The sequence below is a fragment of the Lathamus discolor genome, chromosome 24 (assembly GCF_037157495.1).
Source record: "Lathamus discolor isolate bLatDis1 chromosome 24, bLatDis1.hap1, whole genome shotgun sequence".
Taxonomy (NCBI): domain Eukaryota; kingdom Metazoa; phylum Chordata; class Aves; order Psittaciformes; family Psittacidae; genus Lathamus; species Lathamus discolor.
Genome location: NC_088907.1, coordinates 497,664 through 520,874, shown reverse-complemented (window position 1 = coordinate 520,874; position 23,211 = coordinate 497,664). Strand labels below are relative to the sequence as shown.

The following is a 23,211-nucleotide window of genomic DNA, read 5'->3' as shown; positions in this document are numbered from 1 at the left end:
TTGGATGCCCAGCAGGAGCACACACGTCGGCATCGCAGCTCCTTCTGGTTCAGACTTCAGGTTCACGTAGTATCCCTTGAGCCAGGCTGGGTTTGGGAAGCAGATCCTGAGTGGTGTATTCCTTTCTTCCTGCAGCTGGGGGGTTATTGCCTGTAAAGGGGCTTTGGATGCAGGGACTGGCCAAGGGGAATGGCTTGAACCTGCCCGAGGGGAGACTGAGATGAGCTCTTAGGCAGAAACTCTTCCCTGGGAGGGTGCTGAGGCGCTGGCACAGGGTGCCCAGAGAAGCTGTGGCTGCCCCATCCCTGGCAGTGCTCAAGGCCAGGTTGGACACAGGGGCTTGGAGCATCCTGCTCCAGTGGAAGGGGTCCCTGCCTGTGGCTTTAGATGAGCTTTAAGGTCCCTTCCAGCCCAAACCATTCCATGATGCTATGATTTTAGGGTGCTCGGTGGAGCCTGCCCATGCTCTGTGCAAAGATGAAAGAGAAGCTTCCTGCTGTCTCCCTGCTTCCAAAGAACCTCCTTTCTTTTCCTTGCTACTTCCCATCATTTTGGAAATAAAAGCTTTAACACCTTTGAAATGAGGAAGAAAACCCCGAATTTGCTGAGCCCTTGCTATACCCATCATCATCAGCATCATGACAGCCCCTTCATGCAGGGAAAAAGCAGCAAAAACTGTGGTTTTCCTCCCAATTATCCATTGTTTAAGTCCTAATTCCCAACTGATTTTAGGGAAGGGGGGATGTTTCCCTTGCCACCAGGTAGCTCAACTCCTGGCTGGTGGGTTTATGCTTTGCAATGTGAGCTACAGGCGCTGTTGGTTTCATTCCTAGATTGGTGCTGATCCGGGCGCTGCCGACCCCAAGCTGCCAGGAAGGATCCATGAGCCACGATCTCGGCTATGGACATCGTCCTGTCGGATTTTGTTCGCTCAACGGGGGCAGAGCCAGGACTGGCCAGAGATCTCCTCGAAGGTAAATGGGATTGGGAAGGGAAGCAGGGAGAAGCCAGGCGGTGGCTGATGGGAAGGACAAAGGTGTTGGGAGAGGTGTGGGAGCTGCTGGTGGTTGGGAATGTGGTGCTGGAGCTATTAGAGCTGTGCCTTCAGCAGCGTGGCTGCTGACATTCAGCCTTGGCTTCTTGTTACCCATCCATCAGGGAATGAATTTCAAGTGGTTGGAAGGAGAACGCATCAACCCGGAGCGCGGTTTCCTTCCCTTCATCCTCTCCCTTCACATATGTTTGATGCAAGAGGCAAAAATGAGGGTTTTTTCCTTATAGCAGCAATACCTTCACAAGGGCTGAAGGAGCAGCACTAGGTGAAGGCTGCCGGTGTTTTGGAAGCAATATAGGGATAATTATACAGGCAAAACCATGCTTTTACTGGTATATCTTGTTCTGCTTGTGGCAGTGGTTTGATTGTGCCGATAGAAAGGGCTGTTTGGTGGGTGCCAGTGACCTCTCCTGGCAGAGCATCCCCTTAGAGTCCCATTTACAGTGGGGCTGGAGGCTGCTCCCAAGCAGGACCAGTGGGTTTAAGGTGATGGAGAGTGCTGAGATGCTCTGATGCTTCCTCCATAGTGCTGGGAAGTTGCTTACTCCTGATTGTGTTTAGCTGGAGGCTGCAGGTGCTTAATTTCCATCCTGTACTTAGTGATGGGAAGGGTAGAGGAGAAAGGACACCAGGTCTTAATGCTGGAGCTGTAAACCTGCTTGTGAGCGTTGCCTTTGGGTTCATGTAGACAAAAGGTGGTGAGTAAATACTGGAGTGTGTTGTGACGCTGGAGGACAGAAATGTTGCACAAGGAGCTCCCCATGAGCTGGCTTCAGTGTGAGCTTGGAGCCCAGAGCCCCTCGTGTGCTGGGCTTCACCCCCAGAGTGTGAGCTGCAGGGCAGGGAGAGGATTCTGCCCCACTGCTGCGTGAAGGGGAGCCCTCAGAGCAGCTCCAGTGCCCAAAGGGGCTGCAGGAAACCTGGAGAGGGGCTTGGGACAAGGGATAGAGAAGCAGGCCAAGGGGAATGGCTTTAACCTGCCTGAGGGGAGACTGAGATGAGCTCTTAGGCAGAAGCTCTTCCCTGTGAGGGTGCTGAGGCGCTGGCACAGGGTGCCCAGAGAAGCTGTGGCTGCCCCATCCCTGGCAGTGCTCAAGGCCAGGTTGGACACAGGGGCTTGGAGCATCCTGCTCCAGTGGAAGGGGTCCCTGCCTGTGGCTTTAAATGAGCTTTAAGTTCCCTTCCCACCCAAACCATGCCATGATTCTATGATTTTGGGCTTGGTTTTCCCACCCAGTAATTACAAAGCAAGACCATACTTGCTGTGTTTCTTCCCATCACCCCTTTTCTTGTATAATACAGGTCGTTTGTCACTGATCCCAGCACCAGCTGATGCCCCCACAGCATCCGCACCAGCTCCCTGGTGCTGCCGCTCCGGATGCTGTAGCAAGAATGAAGGCCCTGAAATCGTTGCTCGAATCCACGTCTTTAGGCACTTTGCTCCCCCTCCCTCTCTCAGCACTCACAGCATCCATGGGGAGCTTGTTCCTCTTTGGAGCTCCCATTGGCTGTGCTGGGTTCAGGGCTTCACCCTTTCACTTTGGCCGCTTCATGCAGGAGTCTGGCACACTGTGGGCTGTGTGCTGTGGTTTCGTGCTGGCTCCTGGGTTTAAGTTGTTTCATCTCAGGGTTTCTAAGATTATCCTTTGGAAGACACATTGAGGCTGGTGATAGGAAAGGTTAAAGCAGATGTTGCTTTGAGCTCTCCCTCTCCTGCTCGCACATGGGTGGATTATTTTGGCTCATTTCTGTGACGTGCTGCTGAGCTGGTGCTGTTTCTCCTGCAGCCTTGGTGGAGTTGACAGCTCCAGGGGTGGGAATGAGGGAAAACACGGAGATTTTTCTGTTTTGGGTGGGTATTAGCGAGAGCAGTTGGATAAAAGAAGTGTGGGAAGTGAACTACTCAGATGTGGAGTTGGAGGGGGATATAGAATCATGGGATGCTTTGTGGCATGCGACCCTAAAGCTCATCTAAAGCCACAGACAGGGACACCTTCCACTAGAGCCGCTTGCTTCAAGCCCTGTTCAACCTGGCCTTGGGTTCTGCTTCTTCAAATCATCCTGGGTTCTGTCAAGGAGAGCTAGAGCATCACATGGGAGACAGGTTCTGGGTCTCTGTGGTTGAACTTCTGGCTTGTGGTGTCCCCAAGGGACTTTGGGTTTCCTGATGGAGGAGGGAACCTCCCTTTTCTCTCATCCAAGCACCAGCAAAACCTGCTCTGTGCAACAAAAACCTCCCTGAACACCTTGAGCCCCCTCTCTTGGCAAGGTCCTGCACATGGCTCAGGGCAATCCCAGGCACAGCTGCAGGCTGGGAGAGAAGTGATGCAGAGCAGCCTGAGGAAGAGGACTTGGGAGTGTTGTTCCATGAGAAGCCTCCCATAACCTGGCTTTAGAGTGAGCTTGAGCCCAGAACCCCCTGGTGCTGGGCGGCATCAACAGGAGGTGAGCAGCAGGGCAGGGAGGGGATCCTGCCCCTCTGCTCTGCTCTGCTCCGGGAGACCCCCCTGCAGCACTGGGTGCAGCTCTGGTGTCCTCAGCATAAGGACATGGAGCTGTTGGAGCAAGTGCAGAGGAGGCCACGAGGATGAGCAGGGGCTGGAGCAGCTCCCATAGGAGCCAGGCTGGGAACGCTGGGGCTGCTCAGCCTGGAGAAAAGCTGCGTGGAGAGCTCAGAGCAGCTCCCAGTGTCTGCAGGGGGCTACAAGGATGCTGGAGAGCGGCCTTCATCAGGGACTGGAGCGATAGGACAAGGGGTGATGGGTTCAGACTGAAACAGGGGGGATTTAGGCTGGATATAGGGAAGTTCTTCCCTGTGAGGGTGGTGGGACACTGGAATGGGTTGAATGGAGAAGCTGTGGCTGCCCCATCCCGGGTAGTGCTCAAGTTGGACAAAGGGGCTTGGAGCAAGCTGCTCTAGTGGATGGTGTCCCTGCCCATGGCAAGGGTTGGAACTGGATGAGCTTTAAGCTCCCTTCACCCCAACCCAGTCTATTATTCTGTGATTCCTGTGCTCATGAAAAGCACTGTAGATTCCATCAGACACGTCCTTTCCTGGTGCTGGTGGACACCTGAGTTGCCTCATGGATACTAGGATCTATGAATCCCTTCAGCTGCCACCGTTCCATATGGAGTTTCCAAAGGTCAGGGGCTTTCTCCATTTCAGAAGTGGCTGCTGCTGAAGGTGGTTGGGGATTGCAACTGCAATGGGGCAACATTTGTGTATCCTCCATCCCTGACATTCTGCAGCAGACACTGACGTGGCAGCGCATTGAGTTTTAACCTGATGGGTCATTCTCGTGCCTTGACTCTGATTCATTCGTTCATTACAAAAAACCCCAACCAACCAACCAAAAATAGCCCCTTGACTCAAAAGGCGAAGCTTAAAATAACTTTCCATGTGGAGTCAGTCATTAAAAGCTGCCAGTTGCATCTCTCAAAAGGATTTAAATACCTGAGGAGTGTATTTCCTTCAGGGAATTAGACGTAATGGTTCCTTTTATTGTCCATGACCTATCATATAAACCGGTTGGTGGTTCATGTAGCTCTGGATGTGTCTCTGCACACACAAGGTGTAAAGCATCCACATAACCTGTAGCAACGGAGCCAGCACTTCCTGAGCACTTGAGGTTCATGGTTCCCTCTCTTCCAGAAGTGCAAATCCTGGACAGGAATACAGTGAGAGTGGTGCTGCACCCCTTGTTCCTGCTTCATAGCAAACTGCACTAGTACTGGTTTCAACTGAGGAAGTAGCCTACAGCTGCCTGTAAGGAGGTTGTAGTGAGGTGGGGGCTGTCTCTTCTTCCGTGGAACAAGGGACGGGACAGGAGGAAACGGGCTCAAGTTGCACCAGGGAAGGTTTAGGTTGGATACTGGGAAGAGTTTATCCACCTAAAGGCTACCCTGGGAATGGTGGAGTCACCGTCCCTGGAAGTGCTCCCAAACCGTGTAGATGAGTCCCTCGGTGCCATGGGTTAGTACTGGGGGAACACTTGGCCTGGATGATCTCGAAGGTCTTTTCCACCCCGGTTGACTCCATGACTGTGTGGTGAGGACGTGACTTTGCTTTCTCTCTCGTGGGAGGATGACCCCTCTTGCTACTGTCCCATGCAGGCAAGAACTGGGACCTGAGCGCAGCCCTGAGTGACTTTGAGCAGCTGAGGCAAGTGCACGCGGGCAACCTGCCCCATTCCTTCAACGAGGGGCGCCCCTATAAACCCCCTGAGAAGGAGACGCCGCGTCCCGGGCGGCCGCCGCTGCAGCGGCAGGATGACATCGTGCAAGGTCAGTGCCACAGAATGGTCCAGAGCCATCCAATCTCCCTCCTGGTGCCTGGAACAACCACATGCTGCAGCCATGCTGGGGTGCACCAGGGGAGCATGGCAGAGGGTCAAGGGAGGTGATGCTCCCCCTCTACTTGAGCCTGGTGAGGCTGCTTCTGGAGTGCTGTGTCCTGCTCTGGCCTCCTCAGTACAAGGAGCTGCTTGGGAGGGTCCAGTGGAGGGTCAAAAGGATGCTCAGGGGTCTGGAGCATCTCTCTGATGAGGAGGGACTGCGGGAGCTGGGCCTGGATAGTGTAGAGAAGAGCAGAGAGAGAGGGGATCCCATCCATGCACATCAATAGCTCAAAGGTGGTACCAGCAGGATGGTGCCAGACTCTTCCCAGTGGAGCCCAGGGACAAGATGAGGATCAATGGCCATAAACTAACACACACCAAGTGCCACCTCAACATGAGGAAGAACTTGTTGCAGTCGAGGGTGGCAGAGCCCTGGCCCAGGGCGATTGTGGAGTCTCCCTCTCTAGAGCCATCCCAAAGCCAGCGTGGACACGTTCCTGTGTGTCCTGCTCTGGGTGGCCCTGCATTGGACTGGGTGACCTCCAGAGCTCCCTTCCAGCCCTAACACTGGGGTTCTGTGATCCAGCTCCTTGCACCCAACAGCCACAAGCTGAAGGCAGGGATTTGATCATTGCTCCTGCACCATTCACATGGCTTCTCCCCTTCCTCTTCCTCTCAGAGAAGCGCCTGTCCCGAGGCATCTCCCACGCCAGCTCCACCATCGTGTCCCTGGCCCGATCCCACGTCTCCAGCAACGGCAGCAGTGAACATCTGCTGGAGATGCCCATCTGCACCTTCCAGCTGCCCGACCTCACCGTGTATACAGAGGACTTCCGCAGCTTCATCGAGCGGGACCTCATCGAGCAGTCCATGCTGGTGGCCCTGGAGCAGGCTGGTGAGTGCTGTGCTTTGTGCCAACACAGTGCAACGGTGCCAGTGTGGCAGCGGTGCCAACAGGAGCGAGCCTGAGGCCACAGAGAAGCCACCACATGGCAGGGATGTGGCTCTGATGGGTGTTATTCTGTGCCTTTTCATAGCGTGGTGCAAGAGTTGAGTAAGAGTCTGCTGCACTTTGCCTGCAGACACTGAATGTGCATAAACTGTGGGTGTCCTCATCACAGGTTGCATTCTTTCATCCCCACCCTGTGCTTCCCAGTGCCCTGCGCCATCCCGACAGCGTTCCTGAGAGACGGGGAGAAAAAATTCCAGCCTAACACACACAGTGGCTCATTGCAAATGTTAGGAAGCGATTCCAAGCGTTTCAGATGGATGATGCTTTTTATGTGCTGCTTCAGTGCAGGAAATGGCTTTAACCTGACAGAGATGAGATCAGAGATCTTCCCTGTGAGGGTGCTGAGGTGCTGGCACAGAGTGCCCAGAGAAGCTCTGGCTGCTCCATCCCTGGCAGTGTTCAAGGCCAGGTTGGACACAGGCGCTTGAAGCATCCTGCTCCAGTGGAAGGGGTCCCTGCCCATGGCGGGGATTGGAACTGGATGAGCTTTAAGGTCCCTTCAACCCAGACCAGGCTGGGATTCTATGGAAACTCTTCTGTTTGCCTGGGAAGGAGCTGCCTTACGAGTACAGGTGGATTTGTTTTCCAACCTGCTGGTTTCCTCCTAGGTAGTTGCTAAGTGATCTGTGAGTCAGATGGAGCTGGTGAATGGGTGCCAGAGAGAACCTAATCCACGTTCCCTGGCCAGCTTCCATGGGGTGGGCAGCAAAAGAGTGGCTGGCAAGATGTCAGGAGCTGTTACACCTCCTCTTCCCGTCACCGATGCTCACAGAGGGCTCTTCCCTCCGAGATAACATATATTCTTGATGCCAGATTTTAGCCCTCTCCTGCTCAGGCGGTGCTGCAATGTGTGCTCTCATGTTTTGGAAATGAACACTTGATCCGACCGCTCTCATTACAGCAGTGTTTGCTGCTCCTCGGTGTGTCTGATGCAGAGAAACCACCCTGATCCACACCCTGGGTTCAGGGAAAGAGGGAACTGGGAACTGGGCTTTTTCATCCACGTGCTGGGGAAGCTTCACATTAAAGTCTCTTTGCATTAGAGAATCACATCCTATGGAATCACAGACAGGTTTGGGCTGGAAGGGACCTTATAGCTCACCCAGTTACAACCCCTGCCGTGAGCAGGGCCACCTTCCACTAGAGCAGCTTGCTGAAGTTTGGTATAAATGGGTGTTTCTCTTGATTAAAGGGGTGTTCTGCATAGAAACTATTCCCATCTTCACTCAAAGTAGGGGTTTGAGTGTGGCGCTGTGATCTACGGTGACTCCCGTTACTCATTTAGTACGCACTGTCCTCAGGGGATTAAACCAGTGTTTTATAGGCTAATAAATGTTGAGATCTTCTCTCCCGAGATCCCTTTGCACCACTGTGGCAGAGCAAAGTGGCTGTAAATTGCAATGACAGCCGCTTGGAAAGCTTTGAGCAGGCTGAGCTGGATGAAAAGGTCTTGGTGGAGCTGAAACCATGGCCTTGGTGTTCTTTGTCAGAAAACTGAATGGGTGAAGCCCAGCCCTGTATTTTGAAGCTGCAGAGTGGTTTCTCTTGTTGCACATTTGGAGGAGCGGTGCCTGAGGCTACTGGGAGAAACAGTCCAACCCCTGCTCCGACATCTTCTCCTAGACCCAGTTACTCCAAACCCCGTCCAGCCTGACCTTGGGTGTTTGCAGGGTTGGGGCATCCACCACCTCTCCGGGCAGCCTTTGCCAATGCCTCCCCACCCTGAGCAGGAAGAATTCCCTCCTCCTATCCAGTCTGAGGGAGAGTTTTGCCAGAGCAAGATTCCTGGTTGTAAACTGAAGAGTTTGATGCCTTTGTCTTGGCTCTGAACTCAGGCTTTCACCCCAGGGTCAGGGCCCACCTTCACAAGTCCCCCAGTGTCTTGGCAAGAAACGAGCTTCGCACTTCAGCACGTTTAATAACCATCTGCAGGTAGACTGTTAAAAAGTGCTGAGTTGGAGATCAGCTTCCCTGCAGGAATGGCATGGGAGCAGCAGCCAGCGGGTTCCTCGTTCCTGGGCTGGACATGTGCCGCGTCTCAGAGCGGGCGGTCAAAGCCATGGCAGCGTTGGGAATGCATCACCCAGGCTTTGGGAAGCTTTTCAGGCCATGCATGAGCAGAGGCACGTGTGTACGCGTAACCCCTCTCGTCTTACCTACCTGGCATCCACATAGCTGCACCTATAAGTCATTGGCTGAACTGGTTCCTCGCAGCAGGAGAGGCGAGTCTGGGCCCACCTTGCTTGGACAAGCAGGCAAAACCTTCTCAGAAGCTGGGTGCTGGGCTCTGCTGGACCGCTGCTGCGATGCCTTCAGCCCCTCTGCTGTCATCCTCAGTAGCAAGCCCAAAAGGCTGCATCCTGGCTGCCAGGAGGGAGATGACCAAGCTCTGGTCAAGATGAGCATGGCTGTGGATTGCATGGTTTGGGCAGGCAGAGCAGCAGCAGGGTTGGTCGGAAGCTTTTGATTCCTGTCCTTCCTAAAGAGGGGAGAAAGCAGCTGCTGATGGAGTCAATGGAGCTCTTGACACTGCCAGATCCTGACACAGAAGCATTTGTGTTGTCTTCAGCAGAGATGGGCTCAGGATTAGAGATTAGAGGCAGCCTCTGCCTCTTTCATAAATTGATAATAGGGGAATCATCTCATTTTGGATACACGAACCAAGCTCACTTCAGCACAGATGCCACCTTTGCCAGCTGCTTTCCTCTTCCAGTCACTTCTGAAGCCCACTTCTAGGTGCCCACTTCATCCTGCTCCTCTGGCTCCTCCAGTGATTCGGATGTGGGGAGGAACCCCAGCCACTGCCCATAGGTTGTGGTGGGTGTTGGTGCTGGATCTGTCACGTCAGCATGAGAAGCACAGGGCCAGCTCATCCCTGGGAATGCTGCCTTCGTCACACAGTTACGGTGCTGGATTCCCTGGTAGCCTTAGGGAAGCCATTTGGGTTCTGGATGAGTCAGGCCTCGGGAGGAGCAGCGTCTCTGTTCCTTCCCATGGCCATGACCTATTTCCATGGTTCCTGTTAGCAGAAGGGGCAGTGTTTGACCAGACACATGCCTTGGTGTGCTGGTTCCTGACCTCTGCAGGGACAAACACATGAACTGTAGCAAAACTGGGCCCCCAAAGAGTCACAGCATCAACCAGGTTGGAAAAGAGCTTCAAGCTCATCCAGTCCAACCCTTACCCCAGCACTGCCAAGGCCACCACTGCCCCATGGCACTGAGGGTGTGTGAACACTTGCAGGGCCAGTGCCTGCAGCCCTGCCCTGGGCAGCCTCTTCCAATGCTGAGCACCCTCTGGGGCAGGAATTGTTCCTCAGCTCCATCTAAACCTGCCCTGGTGCAGCTTGAGGCCGGTTCCTCTTGTCCCATCCCTTGTTCCTTGGGAGCAGAGCCCAGCCCCTCCTGGCTCCATCCTCCTATCAGGCACTTGTAGGGAGCCATCAGGTCCCCCCTGAGCCTTCTCTTCTCCACCTGAACCCCCCAGGTCCCTCAGCCGTTCCCCATCACTTGTGCTCCAGGCCCTGCTCCAGCCCCATTCCCCTTCTCTGGCCCCCCTCCAGCACCTCAACATCTCTCCTGCAGTGATGGACCCAGAGCTGAACACAGGATTCGAGGTGCTGGGTGCAGAGGAAGCCTCTTGATGTTGGTGCATGTTTCCAGATGTGTACAAGAGCGTCCACCAACCTCACTGCTCCATCACAGGAGCATCCTTCGTGCTCCTCAGTCCAGTTCCTTTCCTCATAGAGCTTCCAGGGCTTGCTCCCAATAGCCACATGCAGAGAAATAATGTTGGTTTGAATACTTGCAGGGGCCTTTCCACCGCCTCAACCAGAGCAGAGCGTTCAGAGCAGGGTTTGGGGAATGTGATTGCTTCTAAGATGGCTCCTCCTGTGTAAGTGGAGCTCTGCACCAGTGGCTGGGGACCTGCAGAGTGACCACACTGCAAACAGCGGATGCCTCCCCAAGGTGTCCCCACTCCACATCACTCAGCTCAGCTCAATGGGAGGTTGCACAACCTCCATTGCCCAGCCAGGACCGGAGCTGCCCCTGACATGGGGCAGAGCAGGGAATTCTGCAGGAGCACCACAAAGCAGAGCAGCCGAGTGCTGCTGGCTGCAGCCTTCCCTTGCCTTGGCTTTTGTGCGATGCTGCTGTGCTGCTCGCGGTGCTGCTCTGGCCTCGTGCCACTTGGCCCAAGCCTGTGCCTGGGCCGTGCCAGGAGCTCTGCTGAGGGAGAGCAGGCGGCTTTGCCGGGCAGAGCGGGTGTCCCGAGCCTGCTCTGAGCACTGCAGCCCCAGTGGGTTCCTTGCCCCATGCTGGGACCGGCACGGAGCCGCCTGCCTGCATTGAGCTTTGCTGCTCAGCGTCTGCCTGTGCTTAGGGAGGCTGGAAAACAGTTTCCTCTGGTTTGTTCTTCTACAGCTGCTGTTGCTGAGGTGGTGCAAGCTGTTATAAGCAATCCTGGGCTTGGGAGCAGGGAGAGGTTCATTAGGAATCATAGAATCATGGAATGGGTTGGGTGGGAGGGACCTTAAAGCTCATCTAAAGCCATGGCAGGGACCCCTTTCACTGGAGCAGGATGCTCCAAGCCCCTGTGTCCAACCTGGCCTTGAGCACTGCCAGGGATGGGGCAGCCACAGCTTCTCTGGGCACCCTGTGCCAGCGCCTCAGCACCCTCACAGGGAAGAGCTTCTGCCTAAGAGCTCATCTCAGTCTCCCCTTGGGCAGGTTCAAACCATTCCCATTGTCCTGCCCCTCCATCCCTTGTCCCAAGCCCCTCTCCAGGTTTCCTGCAGCCCCTTTAGGCACTGGAGCTGCTCTCAGGTCTCCCCTTCAGGAGCCTTCTCTTCTCCAGGCTGCCCCAGCCCAGCTCTCTCAGCCTGGCTCCAGAGCAGAGCTGCTCCAGCCCTCGCAGCATCCCCATGGCCTCCTCTGGCCTTACTCCAGCAGCTCCACGTCCCTCTGGTGTTGCTGCCCCAGAGCTGGATGGAGGATGCAGGTGGAAATGCTGGGAAGGGGCTGGTTTTCTGCACGAGCCATTGAAATACAACTTGTTGGAAGCCTGAATTGCTTCTCCCAGCCAAAATAAGCTGCCTGTTGCACGGGATCTGCTGCAGGATAAAGTCACAGCCAGAGGAGGCAGAGCTTGGGTTTGAGGGCACAGCAGAGTGAGACAAGGCTGGGTTGGGAGTTCAAAGTCCTAATTCAGCCCAGCTTCATTGCCTTGATGAATGTTTAACCTCCAGCCACACTGTGTTTGATGCTAATTTTCTTCCCTGCTTCTATTTTTAGATGCTCTTGGCTTGAATGACTACAAGTGCTTTTATATTGCCAAAGAGCTGTTACACTGAAATGGCTTCAAGCGCTGTCACTTTGCATTTGCATTGGTAAAGCTGCTGGCATCAGCAAAAGGCCTGGAGTGTTGTACCTACCCCAGGAGCAGGGCACAATGAGGTGGCTTCGTTAGGGGGTTGGTTAGAGGAAGAAGAAGAAAAGAGAAGCAGTTATTAACTGGAGAAGTTGTTGAGCACCGTTTTGAGAGGCACTTGGAGGTGTTTGCAGCCTGATGGCTTTGAAATAAGAGGAGTAAGTCAGAGAACACTGGTTTGGGTTAAAATCCCGGCTGGCTTAGCTCCTAGTCGGAGTTCATTCTAATTTGTGTGACCTCCCGTTCAGCCTGGCCATTTCCCTGCATTCCCATGAAGTGTTGCAACTCCCGTCTCCCCTTACCACTGTGCCTCCCTCGTTCCTCCCACCACAGGATGGGTATGGAACTGCTCTTCATCTCTTCCTGTGGTCCCCCTGCAAACTAAGCAGGTTCCATCCTTGCTGGTGGCTTTTGAGGGGTGGCAGGGCCCTGTTGTGATGCTTTTAAATGCTTCCACAGGTCGCCTGAACTGGTGGGCAAACGTGGATCCCAGTTGCCAAAGGCTGCTTCCCCTGGCCACCACCGGAGACGGGAATTGCCTGCTCCACGCTGCCTCCCTGGGTAAGCTTGGCTTCCAGCACTGGTTCACTTCAGACCTGCTCACACACATCTCCCTTCTCCAGCTGAGCCTGGGAAGGACCCATCCTTTAGGAGCAGCACCCAGCATTTCCCAGCCATTCCTATGGGAAAGCAGGATGCTGCCGCTCATCCCAGCTGTGGAAGCTGTAGGTGTGCGAGCATTCACAATGCTCAGGCTCTGGGGGAGGGGAATGGCTTGAAGGAACCGGGCTACTGATGGCCTGTGGACTTCCAAAGCACTTCTCCTTGTCCGTTTGGCAAGTTTCCCTGGATTCCTGAAGGAAACGTGCAGTGACGGAGCCACCCCTTCCCTCCTCTTGCATGTTGGAGTTTCAAGAGCCCGGGTTCATCTCCACTGCCTTCATCTTGGCACGTGTGACCGTAGCAAATGTCCCGAGGCTTCCAGACTGCTAAATCAGGAGGGTTTCCCGTTGCCTTTTGTGCTGGGATTCCAGAGCCGGTGAAACCACAGTTTCACACGCTCTGGTCCCCTGTTCCCATCAGACCTCCATGTAAAGGAGCGTGTGATTTGGGGAACAAGAGGTTGCTGTGTCTGTGGTTTGAAACTCGAGGTGGCAGCATCTCGAGCTGCAGGAAGGCTCAGTGCAGGTGGAAAACGCAGGCTTTGAAGCAGGAATTGGGGTATTCAGATTGAGGAACTTGCTTTTCCCAGCCTCTGTTTCCCACTTCCCCTGGTTCATGGCAGATTGATGGAGCAATTCCAGCTGCTGCTCATCCTCTGCTCTTCTTTCCTCAATGCAGGAATGTGGGGGTTCCACGACAGAGATCTCATGCTCCGCAAATCCCTTTACACCTTGATGGATAAAGGCTTGGAAAGGGAAGCCCTGAAGCGGAGGTGGCGTTGGCAGCAAACACAGCAGAATAAGGAGGTAGGACCCAAACCAAACCCCATCCTCTTTGCAGAGGGGAAAGGTCTTGATAAAACATCCTGTGGGGCTGGGAGGTGCTTCCTATCGTGATCAAGTCATGATAATGTTGAGCAGCTCCCTGGTTGTGCCACGATAAAATGAATCCTTCAAGCTTTTCCCTGTGAGGGTGCTGAGGTGCTGACACAGGGTGCCCAGAGGAGCTGTGGCTGCCCCATCCCTGGCAGTGCTCAAGGCCAGGTTGGACACAGGGGCTTGGAGCATCCTGCTCCAGTGGAAGGGGTCCCTGCCTGTGGCTTTAAATGAGCTTTAAGCTCCCTTCCAACCCAGACCATGCTGGGATTCTATGATCTGTCCCACTGTCTCTTGTCAATAGATGATGTCATCTCTAAGACTGGAAGGATTTAGTGTAAGAGTAAAGGTTTCCTCTCATTCCGTGGGCTGCAGTGTTTGCTTCCACCCCACAAAGAGGCAGGCTTTCAGCCAGATTCTCTCCCTGGGCTGCCTTGAGAACTCGGATGCAGAACTGTGCACATCCCCTGCATCACACAGTGATTCTTGTTGCCTAAATCCATGGGGAGAAGCTGTGTCCGGGTGTCTAAAGCTCTCCTGCAGGGGCTGGGCCGTGTTTCCTGGGCTGACTTAGGGGCTGTTGTGCTGTTTTCCAGTCTGGCCTGGTTTACACAGAGGAGGAGTGGCAGAAGGAGTGGAATGAGCTGATCAAGCTGGCATCCAGTGAGCCCCGCGTGCACTACGGCACCAACGGCAGTGGCTGCGCAGGGTACGTGAGTGGGAAACCAACACCTCGGGAGCTAAAGCACAGGGAATATCCCCCCTGAGCTCACAGTTCGGGTGGATCCTCAAGGGATAAGGCTGGGAATTGCTGCTTTGGGGTTTAAGGGTCAGGAGGAAGCAAGAGGTCCCTAAAGCATCACAGGAAGCAATTCTAATGCTCCTTTTGGGGGGGGTAACCCATGCATTGAGCAGCAGATGAAGGTTTTTCTCCTGTTCCATCATGATGGATGCTAAATGAGAGTCATAAAGGGAAGCTGAGAACTTCTGCAGTGCCCACTCTGTATTTCAAGGGCACTTTGTCATCCAGGGAAGCACCAGCTTTAGATAAGAGGGTCCCAGAAGTGCCAAGCAGCAGCATGGTATTTCCTGGATACAAACCCTTGTCTTGGAATAAGACATTCGGGGGGGATCTGCATCTAAATTGGCAATTTAAGAACTGAGATCAAACAAGACAATGAATTTCTCCTTTCCCAAAGTGTGGAAAGCTCGGAGGAGCCAGTGTATGAGAGCCTGGAGGAGTTCCACGTCTTCGTCCTTGCCCATGTGTTGAAGAGACCCATCGTGGTGGTGGCAGACACGATGCTGCGGGACTCAGGGGGAGAAGGTGAGAATCCCACTCTCTTCTGGAGTTCTTCGTGACCTGGGCATGCTCAGGCTGCAAATTTCCTCTCTAGGGCAGGTTTTCATGGGCTCAGGAGCTGTTTTCATGAGGGCCTTTTGCTCAGTGAAGCTCATCTTGAAGCAGAGAGCAGAGATACCCCCAGAGGGCATGAGACCCAGCTCAGCATCTCAGGCTGCTCTTTTCCTGTTCTTAAGCACATCTGCATGATGGGTTGGATATTTTCCTGCCTCTTTGGCCCCCACACGTGTGTGTAGAGCTGGGAAGTTCCCTCCTTGTTGCATTTGCCACTAGCAGGCTTAATTTCCTGTCTGAGAAGCTGAGTCAGTTGCCATCATTCTGGGTGCACAATTGAAGTTGTCTTGTGGAGGAGTGAAAAAGGGCTTTTTATAGAAAATCCAGGTTCCTTTTGCAGCTGTGTTCCTCCCAGTGTGAAATCAGTGTCTATTTTGGGTTGTGGTTCGGGGCTTTTCGGTGGCTCTCAAGCTGACAGATAATTGCAGGTGAAACCTTAAATGAAGCACAATTTGTTCCGGAGCAGTTGCAGGATAAACAGCTCTAAACTCGTTAACCCCTTGTGAAAAATAACCCTCATTTCTTCCCAGCATTTGCCCCTATTCCCTTTGGAGGGATCTATCTTCCTCTGGAAGTCCCAGCCAACAAATGCCATCGTTCTCCATTGGTACTGGCTTATGACCAAGCCCATTTTTCTGCCCTGGTATCCATGGAGCAGAAGGAAACCACAAAGGATCAAGGTGGGTGATAAGGTTTATATTGATCTGTCATTGAGGGCAGCCCTAGGAGGGAGGACTGGTACTGGTGGGGTACTGGTGAGGTACTGGTGGGTTACTGGTGAGGCGCTGGCACAGGGTGCCCAGAGAAGCTGTGGCTGCCGCGTCCCTGGCAGTGTTCAAGGCCAGGTTGGACACAGGGGCTTGGAGCATCCTGCTCTAATGGAAGGTGTCCCATCTCATTGCAGTGGCCTTGGACTAGACGGCCTCTAAAGAGTTCTTTTCCAACCCAAACCAGTCTGTGATTCCATGAGGATGCTATGGTCCCAAGCATCGGCAGTCACTGCATGATGCTGGTTGCCATCAAGTAGTGATGTTCTTGGTGGGTACCAGAGTGAAAGGTTTGTCCTTTTGGGCATTAAAGCAGGCTCTTGTCCCTTGTGCAGCCGTGATCCCCCTGACAGACTCTGAGCACAAGCTGCTCCCTGTGCACTTTGCCGTGGATCCCGGGAAGGAGTGGCAGTGGGGGAAGGACGACAGTGACAATGTCAAGCTGGCCAGGTTGGTAATCCCCAACCGGAGCGGGTTGTTGCTCTGTCCCCAGCTGGGATTTCATGTGTCTGGATGGAAGCTGAGCCCCTCTTCAGTGGAGATGGAGCAGCTTCATCTTTAACTTCATTCTCATTTGATGCCCTGATTTCCTGAGGGAATTGCTGGGGCTTGATGGAAGAGGGGGGACCTGATCGCTCCCTACAAGTGCCTGACAGGAGGGGCTGGGCTCTGCTCTCAAGGAACAAGGGATGGGACAAGAGGAACCGGCCTCAAGCTGCACCAGGGCAGGTTTAGATGGAGCTGAGGAACAATTCCTGCCCCAGAGGGTGCTCAGGCATTGGAACAGGCTGCCCAGGGCAGGGCTGCAGGCACTGGCCCTGCAAGTGTTCACACACCCTCAGTGCCATGGGGCAGTGGTGGCCTTGGCAGTGCTGGGGTAAGGGTTGGACTGGGTGAGCTTAAAGGGCTTTTCCACCCTGGCTGATTCCATGACTCCATAATTTCCATACACCTTGGGTAGGGCTGTGCCATCTCCTGAGCTCATTGCTCCAAATCTGTGAGCTCACAGTAAGTGTAGCTCCGAAACGAGAAGCAGCAGCACAGCAGCCACTGTACTGACACCAAAACCAAGGGGTGTTTTTCCATTCCTCTGTTCCTCCTGGACAATAACAACAAATATCCCTGAGCCTGGGCCCCTGGAGCTTTTCCTGAAGTGGTTTTTGTGGAGAGGAGGATCATTTGGAAACCAGCGCTATTTAAATCTGTGACATGTTATTTGTCTCATGGCAAGGAAGTTTATTTGTGGAGTTCAGCTTCTTTCGTAGCAGCTTGATTCTGCCATTCAGGAATCTTATTTCTTCATTTGGGATGTAATGGAAAGGTTTGGAAGGCTACAGAAACCTCACCTTTTGTCTCCTGCTGCATGAAAACATGTAAAGACAATAACTCAATGTGGGGAAGGGAACCTCAGTTGTTAAACTTGCCTCTAACCCAGCCTTGGTTTCGATTGCAGCGTGACGCTCTCCCTGGAGGCAAAGCTGCACTTGCTGCACAGCTACATGAATGTGAAATGGATCACGCTGCCCTGTGACACGCAGGTGAGGAGACAAAGAGGATTCTCTTTCCTCTTCAATTATTTAAAGCTCCTTTCCGCAGGGGGCAGAAGTGGGGTTCTCATCTGGCCTCTTCTTTACGTGAGCTTGGCTGTGCCCAGCAGCCCTTGGCAGCCTGGGGTGTTGTTGGTGCCTCCCCCTGTTTGAAAGGAGAAAACTCCCCAGCTTAAATAAGAGCTGCTTTGGTCTGTCTGCAGTGGTCGAGGTGTCCTCTCTGTACCTCCAATGGTGATGGCTTGGTTATGCCCTCCTCAACGGGCTGCATGGTGCTGCTTAGAAACATCATCCCCATCTCAGCCTCACCAATGCACCAGCCACCGACGTGGAGCAGCAGAAGATGGTGTAACCCCAAGGGGATGCCAGCCATGCTTGTGGGGTGGTCAGAGAGGGGGGTGAGGGCTCCTCCTCACCAGTAGCACCTCTTCTGCTCTGGCTTTGTCCCCCAAAACCTTTACTGAGTCCCAGATGGCTACTGGGAATGTGTTGCCTGGAGTGTGTTTGAGCATCAGGAGGCGAGCACCCCCTTCTCTGTTCCACCTTCAGCTTGAAAATCCTCATCTGAGGGACCTCAATGTGTGTCTTCTTCCTCCCCAGGCACCTTTGGCACAGCCGGAATCCCCCACAGCCTCCGCTGGTGATGATGCTCGGTCGGCTGCTGAGTCGGGAGAGTCAGACAAGGAGTCGGTCTGCAGCAGCTCAGCCAGCAACGGGGGCAGCAGAGCTTGCAAGGACAAAGAGAAACCAAAGAAAGACCGGGAAAAGGATAAGGAAAAGGACAAAAAACGGGCAGACTCGGTTGCCAATAAGCTGGGCAGCTTCGGGAAGACTTTGGGGAGCAAGCTAAAAAAGAACATGGGTGGCTTGATGCACAGCAAAACTACCAAGGGCGGTGTGAGCAATGGGCAGGGAGATACCTTGGAGAAGAAGAAGAAAGGTTCCTTGAAGGCGAGGAAAGGCAGCAAAGAGGAATCTTCCCAAGGAGATTTGTCAGCTCCTGTGGAGAAAACCTGCCCGCGTAAAGCAACCCCGGAAAAGCCATCGGATCCCTACAAGTACAGCAACGACGTGAGGCTGAGCCTGAGCATCCTGCGGGCTGCCATGCAGGGAGAGCGCAAGTTCATCTTTGCCGGCCACCTCAAGACCAGCAACCGGCACCAGTACCAGGAGGAGATGATCCAGAGGTACCTTCTGGATGCTGAGGAACGCTTTATGGCCGAGCAGAAGCAAAAGGAGGCGGAGAAGAAGGCGCTGGGCAGCGCTGCCCCTGCCAAGAAGCTGGAGCCGGAGGTGAACACCCATAAGGGTGAGGAAGTGATGCTCAACCCCACTTACCCCCAGCCTCCCCCTGCATACACCATCCAGACCCCAGAGGTGGCCATAGGTGCTAAAATAGCAGCTTTTCCCTCTGGTTATTCGGGAGTTTTCACCTTTCCCAGACCTTCCATGGTCAACAGCATGGAAGGGTCGCATCCCCCCAGCTACCAAGACAGCAGGCGGCAAGTAGCAGGGGGGTCCTGCACCAACCTCCCTCCCTACGCCACCTTACCCAGGCACTGCACCCAGGCTCGGCCAAATCCCTACCAAACCAGCCCTTCCCACCTCGGGAGGTTCTCCCCCACGGACATGGACATCCATCCCACCTACCCACCAGAGTGCAACGGCTCAACCTGCCTCTCCCCACACAGCAACGGCTACCGGGAATACGTGGAGCAGGACGGCTCGCAGAGAGGAACCCCGGCAGACAGAGCTAAAAGCAGAGTCCTGTATAACGTGCAGCAGACCAAATGCAAGCAGCCGAACTGCAGTTTTTATGGACATCCAGAAACTGGGAATTTCTGCTCCTGCTGTTACAAAGAGGAGCTGAAACGCAAGGAGCGGGAGGCTCTGGTGCACAGGTTCTGAGCGCTCTGCCCCTGTGCTGATCTTGAGACCCATAAAGATGGGGAATGCAATAATATATATATATATATATATTATGGTTTTTAACACACCCCCACCCTGCTCCTCTCCCTCTCTCTGGAAGGAGGGAGCAGGGATTTGGCTGGTTGGGATGAGAAGCGGCATTTGGCTGGTGTGATGAAAGTGATGCAGGAGGGAGAGGGGGTGAGGAAAACCAGCCTCCCCTCCGGATCCCCCTGCTGGGAGGAGGAGGAGAAGGAGGAGGAAGCTTTTCCAGAGGCTTCTCCTGGCGTTTGGGGAGGGAGCACAGGGTGGAAGTTGGGGGAGATCCTTCAATAAACCAGACCAAAGCTTTGGGAGCACAGGGAGCAAAGCCCCGCCGGGCCCTTCCGCCGGCCTCGGATGTCACTGCCCAGAACCCAGCGGAAACAGCCCCAGAATTCCAGTTTGAACATCACAAACCTTGGGATTGTGACATTGGAATTCCAGCCGGTTTAGTTTGTGTTTCTTTTGGCTGGTACTGAGCAAAACGTGGTTGGAACCGGACATTGTTGGGTTTGGTTCTTCAGTTGAACTCACCCGAGCCCGGCCCCATTGGATGTCTCTGAGCATCCTTTAGAGCGAGCTCAGGGCTCTGCCCTTCCAATGGGCTCAACTTTGGGTTTAAAATGTTACTTTTCAACTCTTTCTTGGGGTGGGGGGGACAGAGGGGGGTGCTCACAGTGCTCGAGTGGTTTTGAGTTTCTTTTCCCTGCAGAAGTACTGTGCAAAGCCGTTGTGTCCGCGCTACGGCCGCCCCGGCTTAGGATTGAGACGAGAACCAAGGTCAGTGTCTCCAGCCAGCAATAACCATCGGTGTGGGGAAGTGGGAGAGGACAAGGAGCATCCCGGAGCGCCGGGAGGTAAATCCACAAGTGTCCGTGGACACAACCCTCCGCGATAACTCTTTCTACTTGAGCTACTTCTGTACTACCTCTGTTCTGCTGAATCGAATTAACTCGGCTCCATTTTGCTGAGCCACGATAACTGACCTTAGGCTGAGGAATATTAAAGGATATTTTTGATAATAGGGCTAAAAAGAGTGAACCCTGAAGTCCAAGCAAACCTTTAACTCGCTCACACGCTCCATGTGGTCCTCTCCATCCCCTTCTCCCCCCATCCCAGCCCCACTCCCCTCTCGCAGGGTGGGTTTCATTGAGCACTGCGATGTTTGCACACATCCTTGGGGTTAGGTTTGGAACTGCAGCTCCCGCCTCCATCCTGGCTCCGCGTTTTCCCCCTGGGAATAAACCCTGCCTGAAACTGCTCAAAGCTTTACAGCATTCCCCCCTTTCCTGTTTTTGGGGTTGTTTTGTCCGAAGGCATCAAACTATGCAAATCCCTCCTAACCCACTGCCCAGCCTGGTGATAAGGGCTTAGAGAGCCAGGCACAGGAGGTGAAAGTGTACTTAGCACTGGGGAATCACCCGAAGCCTTATTCTCCCAAGTACCCCAAGGCTTGGCTCTAACCTACACGTTTTACAGTTTAATGTGTATAAAGAACCCAATGAAGGCCTTTTGTAGAGGAGGATGCTGGAATGTGGTCCTGATGGATTGGATCAAGCCATGGGAGCTGCTTGTCAACAGGTTGTAACTCTCCCGGTGAGGGTTGCGCTGTGATTGAAGCAGTTCTCTTTGGGTTTATTCAATCCCCAAGTGTCAATGAGCCTTGCCCAGCATGATGCGGAAGGAATAGGTATTAAATACTGAGGGCTCTGTGCCAGGTTTTCCTGCAAACTGCAGGAATTCCAATGTATTCCATCACAGGCATGAGGATGTGGAGCACCAGTTAAGCACTGCAGTTGCCCTGCAGCAATCTCTTGCTTCACCCCAAATATTAAGGCATAGAAAACCCCAAATCTCACTATATAGGGGGGTCACTTGGTTTCTAGACCCATTCCTACCAGAGATTCCTGTTGTTTTGGAGTGGAATTCCTGTTTTTCTTGGCAAACCCCATCCTGATGGATGCTGGAGCTTGTGTGGTGGGGATTTTTGGACCCGCTCGTGATGATGCTCCTGGCCTCTGATGGCAGCAAAGTGCTGCTGGTAAAGCAGTGGGGGTTTAGGGGAACTTTGCTTTAACTTGTCCACATGACAGAGGTGTGAGGAATATTGTCTTAAAGGGGGAAACCCAGGGAATCCCGGCAGCAGGAATCCATCCTTGGGGAAAACCATCCCAAATCCGTGTTACCGGAGCTGCTGTCACTCTTCCTCCTCCTGAGGGGGGAGTTTTGGGGGTTAAATCAAGTTGGGTCGGGTGCTCTGTGTTCATATTGGTAAGGTTTGACTGTATGGAGGTCTGAGGCCGGGATACGGGTACAAACGTGTCCCCATCCCATGGGACCAGCTGGGTTTTATGGCAGTTATTGGAATTTGGGGCAGAAAACGACCCAAGTGAGGCTCAGGTGCCGGGGACAAACCTTTGCAGAGGGTTTTCCTATGGAGAGCAGGGTTTTGGCTGTTCCCAAGAGCCCCAAACCCTGCTTGGGTTGAGCTGAACCAGTGGCACCTTCAGAACCACAAAGGATTTTTTCAGGTCATTTTTGTTTCCTTTCTGGTGAAACTTGGAATTTTTTCTTCCTCTTTCTTTGTTTTTTTAAGGGATTATTAAATACAAACTATTTATTGACAGAAGATATTCCCCATGGATTCAGGAACACCCCTGCGGTGCGCTCAGCCCCATCCCAAGGCCATGTTGGGACAGGGCTTGGAGCAACCTGCTCTAGGGGAAGGTGTCCTGGGTTGCAACTGGAGGAGCTTTAAGGTCCCTTCCAACCCAAACCATTCCATGATTCCAAGCATGGGACTGGGTGTTTCTGCTGGCACCAGTGTGGGTTCAATGGGGAGGGAGCAGCTCGTGCTCCAAAGCACCTTTCCTGGAGGAAAAGCACCAAACCTGCCCCAAGGAGGGGTTTCTCCCATGGGAGAGGCTGTGACCTGACTCTAAGTGCACTTAATGGTGTGGTTGGAAGGAGCCTTGATGCCATCAGGCCCTGGGTGTGGGAAAACCCCATTGAAGAGCATTGGAGTTGCGTGAAGGAGCATTTGCCTTCACTGATGGCACTGGGGAAGGCTGAGGGGATGCTTTGGTTCCCACTGACCCCACGCAAAGTGACCTGAATTAACTCCACAATTCTTTTATTCACCAAAATACTTCATTTTCGCCCGTTTGGTTCCGTGGTCAATGAAAGCCTCGGTTGGTGATTTCTGTCCTTGTTCCTCCTCGGGAGCAGCGGCCGGCGTGGCGCAGGCTGGACACTGCATCCTTCCTTTGTGCTACCATAGACTCACTGACAATAAACCACGTTCAACTAACGAAGCCCTGAGCAGCGGCCGTGCCTCTTTCCTTCCCTTCATCCCAGGAATTCAGCCCCAGCGGGATCGGGAATGGTCCCAGTCCCCTGCCCTGGGGCTGCTCTTCATCCCCCCCATCACATCAGTGGGGTTCCTTCTCTGTGGAGCACAGCATCCTCCTCCCTGGGGATGAGGGGAGATTCTGGCTCTTTAGGTACCAGAATCAGGCTGTCATTTAGAGAAGGACCCCCCTAAACCTCCCCTCATCACCATTTGTGATCTGGGAAGAACCTTTTCCTGGCTGCAGTCGAAGGGGGAGGCTGCAGCTGGTTTGATTCCCAAGGAAATCCAGCCCCTTCGCTGGATGCTGAAGCTTTAAATGCTTCCGAAAGAGGAAGATTCACCGGGATGCCGTTTATCACCAGCTCCAGCCTTGGGGCTGTGTTTGGGGGCTGCTTGGAAACACGGATCCCGGGGCAATGGGAACCCCTTTGGGGCTGGGGGAGCCCGGAGCGCTTTCCCACCGGCTCTTTGCATTGGAATTCTCTATCCCAGTTCCCAGGGTTTTCCTTCCCTCCCAGTGCCACGTCTGTGCCGGTGCCGGCTCTCGGGGTGTCCCGGGGTGACCCCGAGCTGGCGCTGCCCTTGGAAAGCAGCCCTGGCTCCAATCCCTGCACGCAATTCCTCCCATCCTCCCAGTGCCGGATCCAAAGACTCGGCCACGCTCCTTTGGGATGCGCCTTCGGGATGCGCCTGCTTCCTGCCGGAGGAAGCTGGGCCGCCCCAGCCGGCCTGGGGTTAAACGCACCCATACCCCGCGTTGTGCAGCCGGAGCCGAGCCCGGGGGGCCTGGGCGCGCTGTGGGGGTTC

General features: G+C 54.0%; 2 protein-coding genes across 6 annotated transcripts in view; one reads left to right on the top strand and one right to left on the bottom strand.

Moving 5' to 3' along the window:
- Positions 1–22,366, top strand: part of OTUD7B (OTU deubiquitinase 7B) — a 31,012-nt gene extending 8,646 nt beyond the window's left edge. For all 4 annotated transcript variants that reach the window (XM_065660219.1, XM_065660220.1, XM_065660221.1 and 1 more), the window contains exons 2-12: positions 834–974; positions 5,168–5,338; positions 6,071–6,286; positions 12,293–12,394; positions 13,175–13,302; positions 13,968–14,080; positions 14,571–14,698; positions 15,319–15,468; positions 15,891–16,005; positions 17,009–17,093; positions 17,703–22,366. In XM_065660219.1, the coding sequence (XP_065516291.1) occupies positions 902–974; positions 5,168–5,338; positions 6,071–6,286; positions 12,293–12,394; positions 13,175–13,302; positions 13,968–14,080; positions 14,571–14,698; positions 15,319–15,468; positions 15,891–16,005; positions 17,009–17,093; positions 17,703–19,010 (2,589 nt within the window). In that variant the 5' untranslated portion in view covers positions 834–901 and the 3' untranslated portion in view covers positions 19,011–22,366. The remainder of the gene's footprint in view (positions 1–833; positions 975–5,167; positions 5,339–6,070; positions 6,287–12,292; positions 12,395–13,174; positions 13,303–13,967; positions 14,081–14,570; positions 14,699–15,318; positions 15,469–15,890; positions 16,006–17,008; positions 17,094–17,702) is intronic.
- Positions 1–23,211, bottom strand: part of RBM8A (RNA binding motif protein 8A) — a 130,297-nt gene that overhangs the window by 42,756 nt on the left and 64,330 nt on the right. The window lies entirely within an intron of this gene.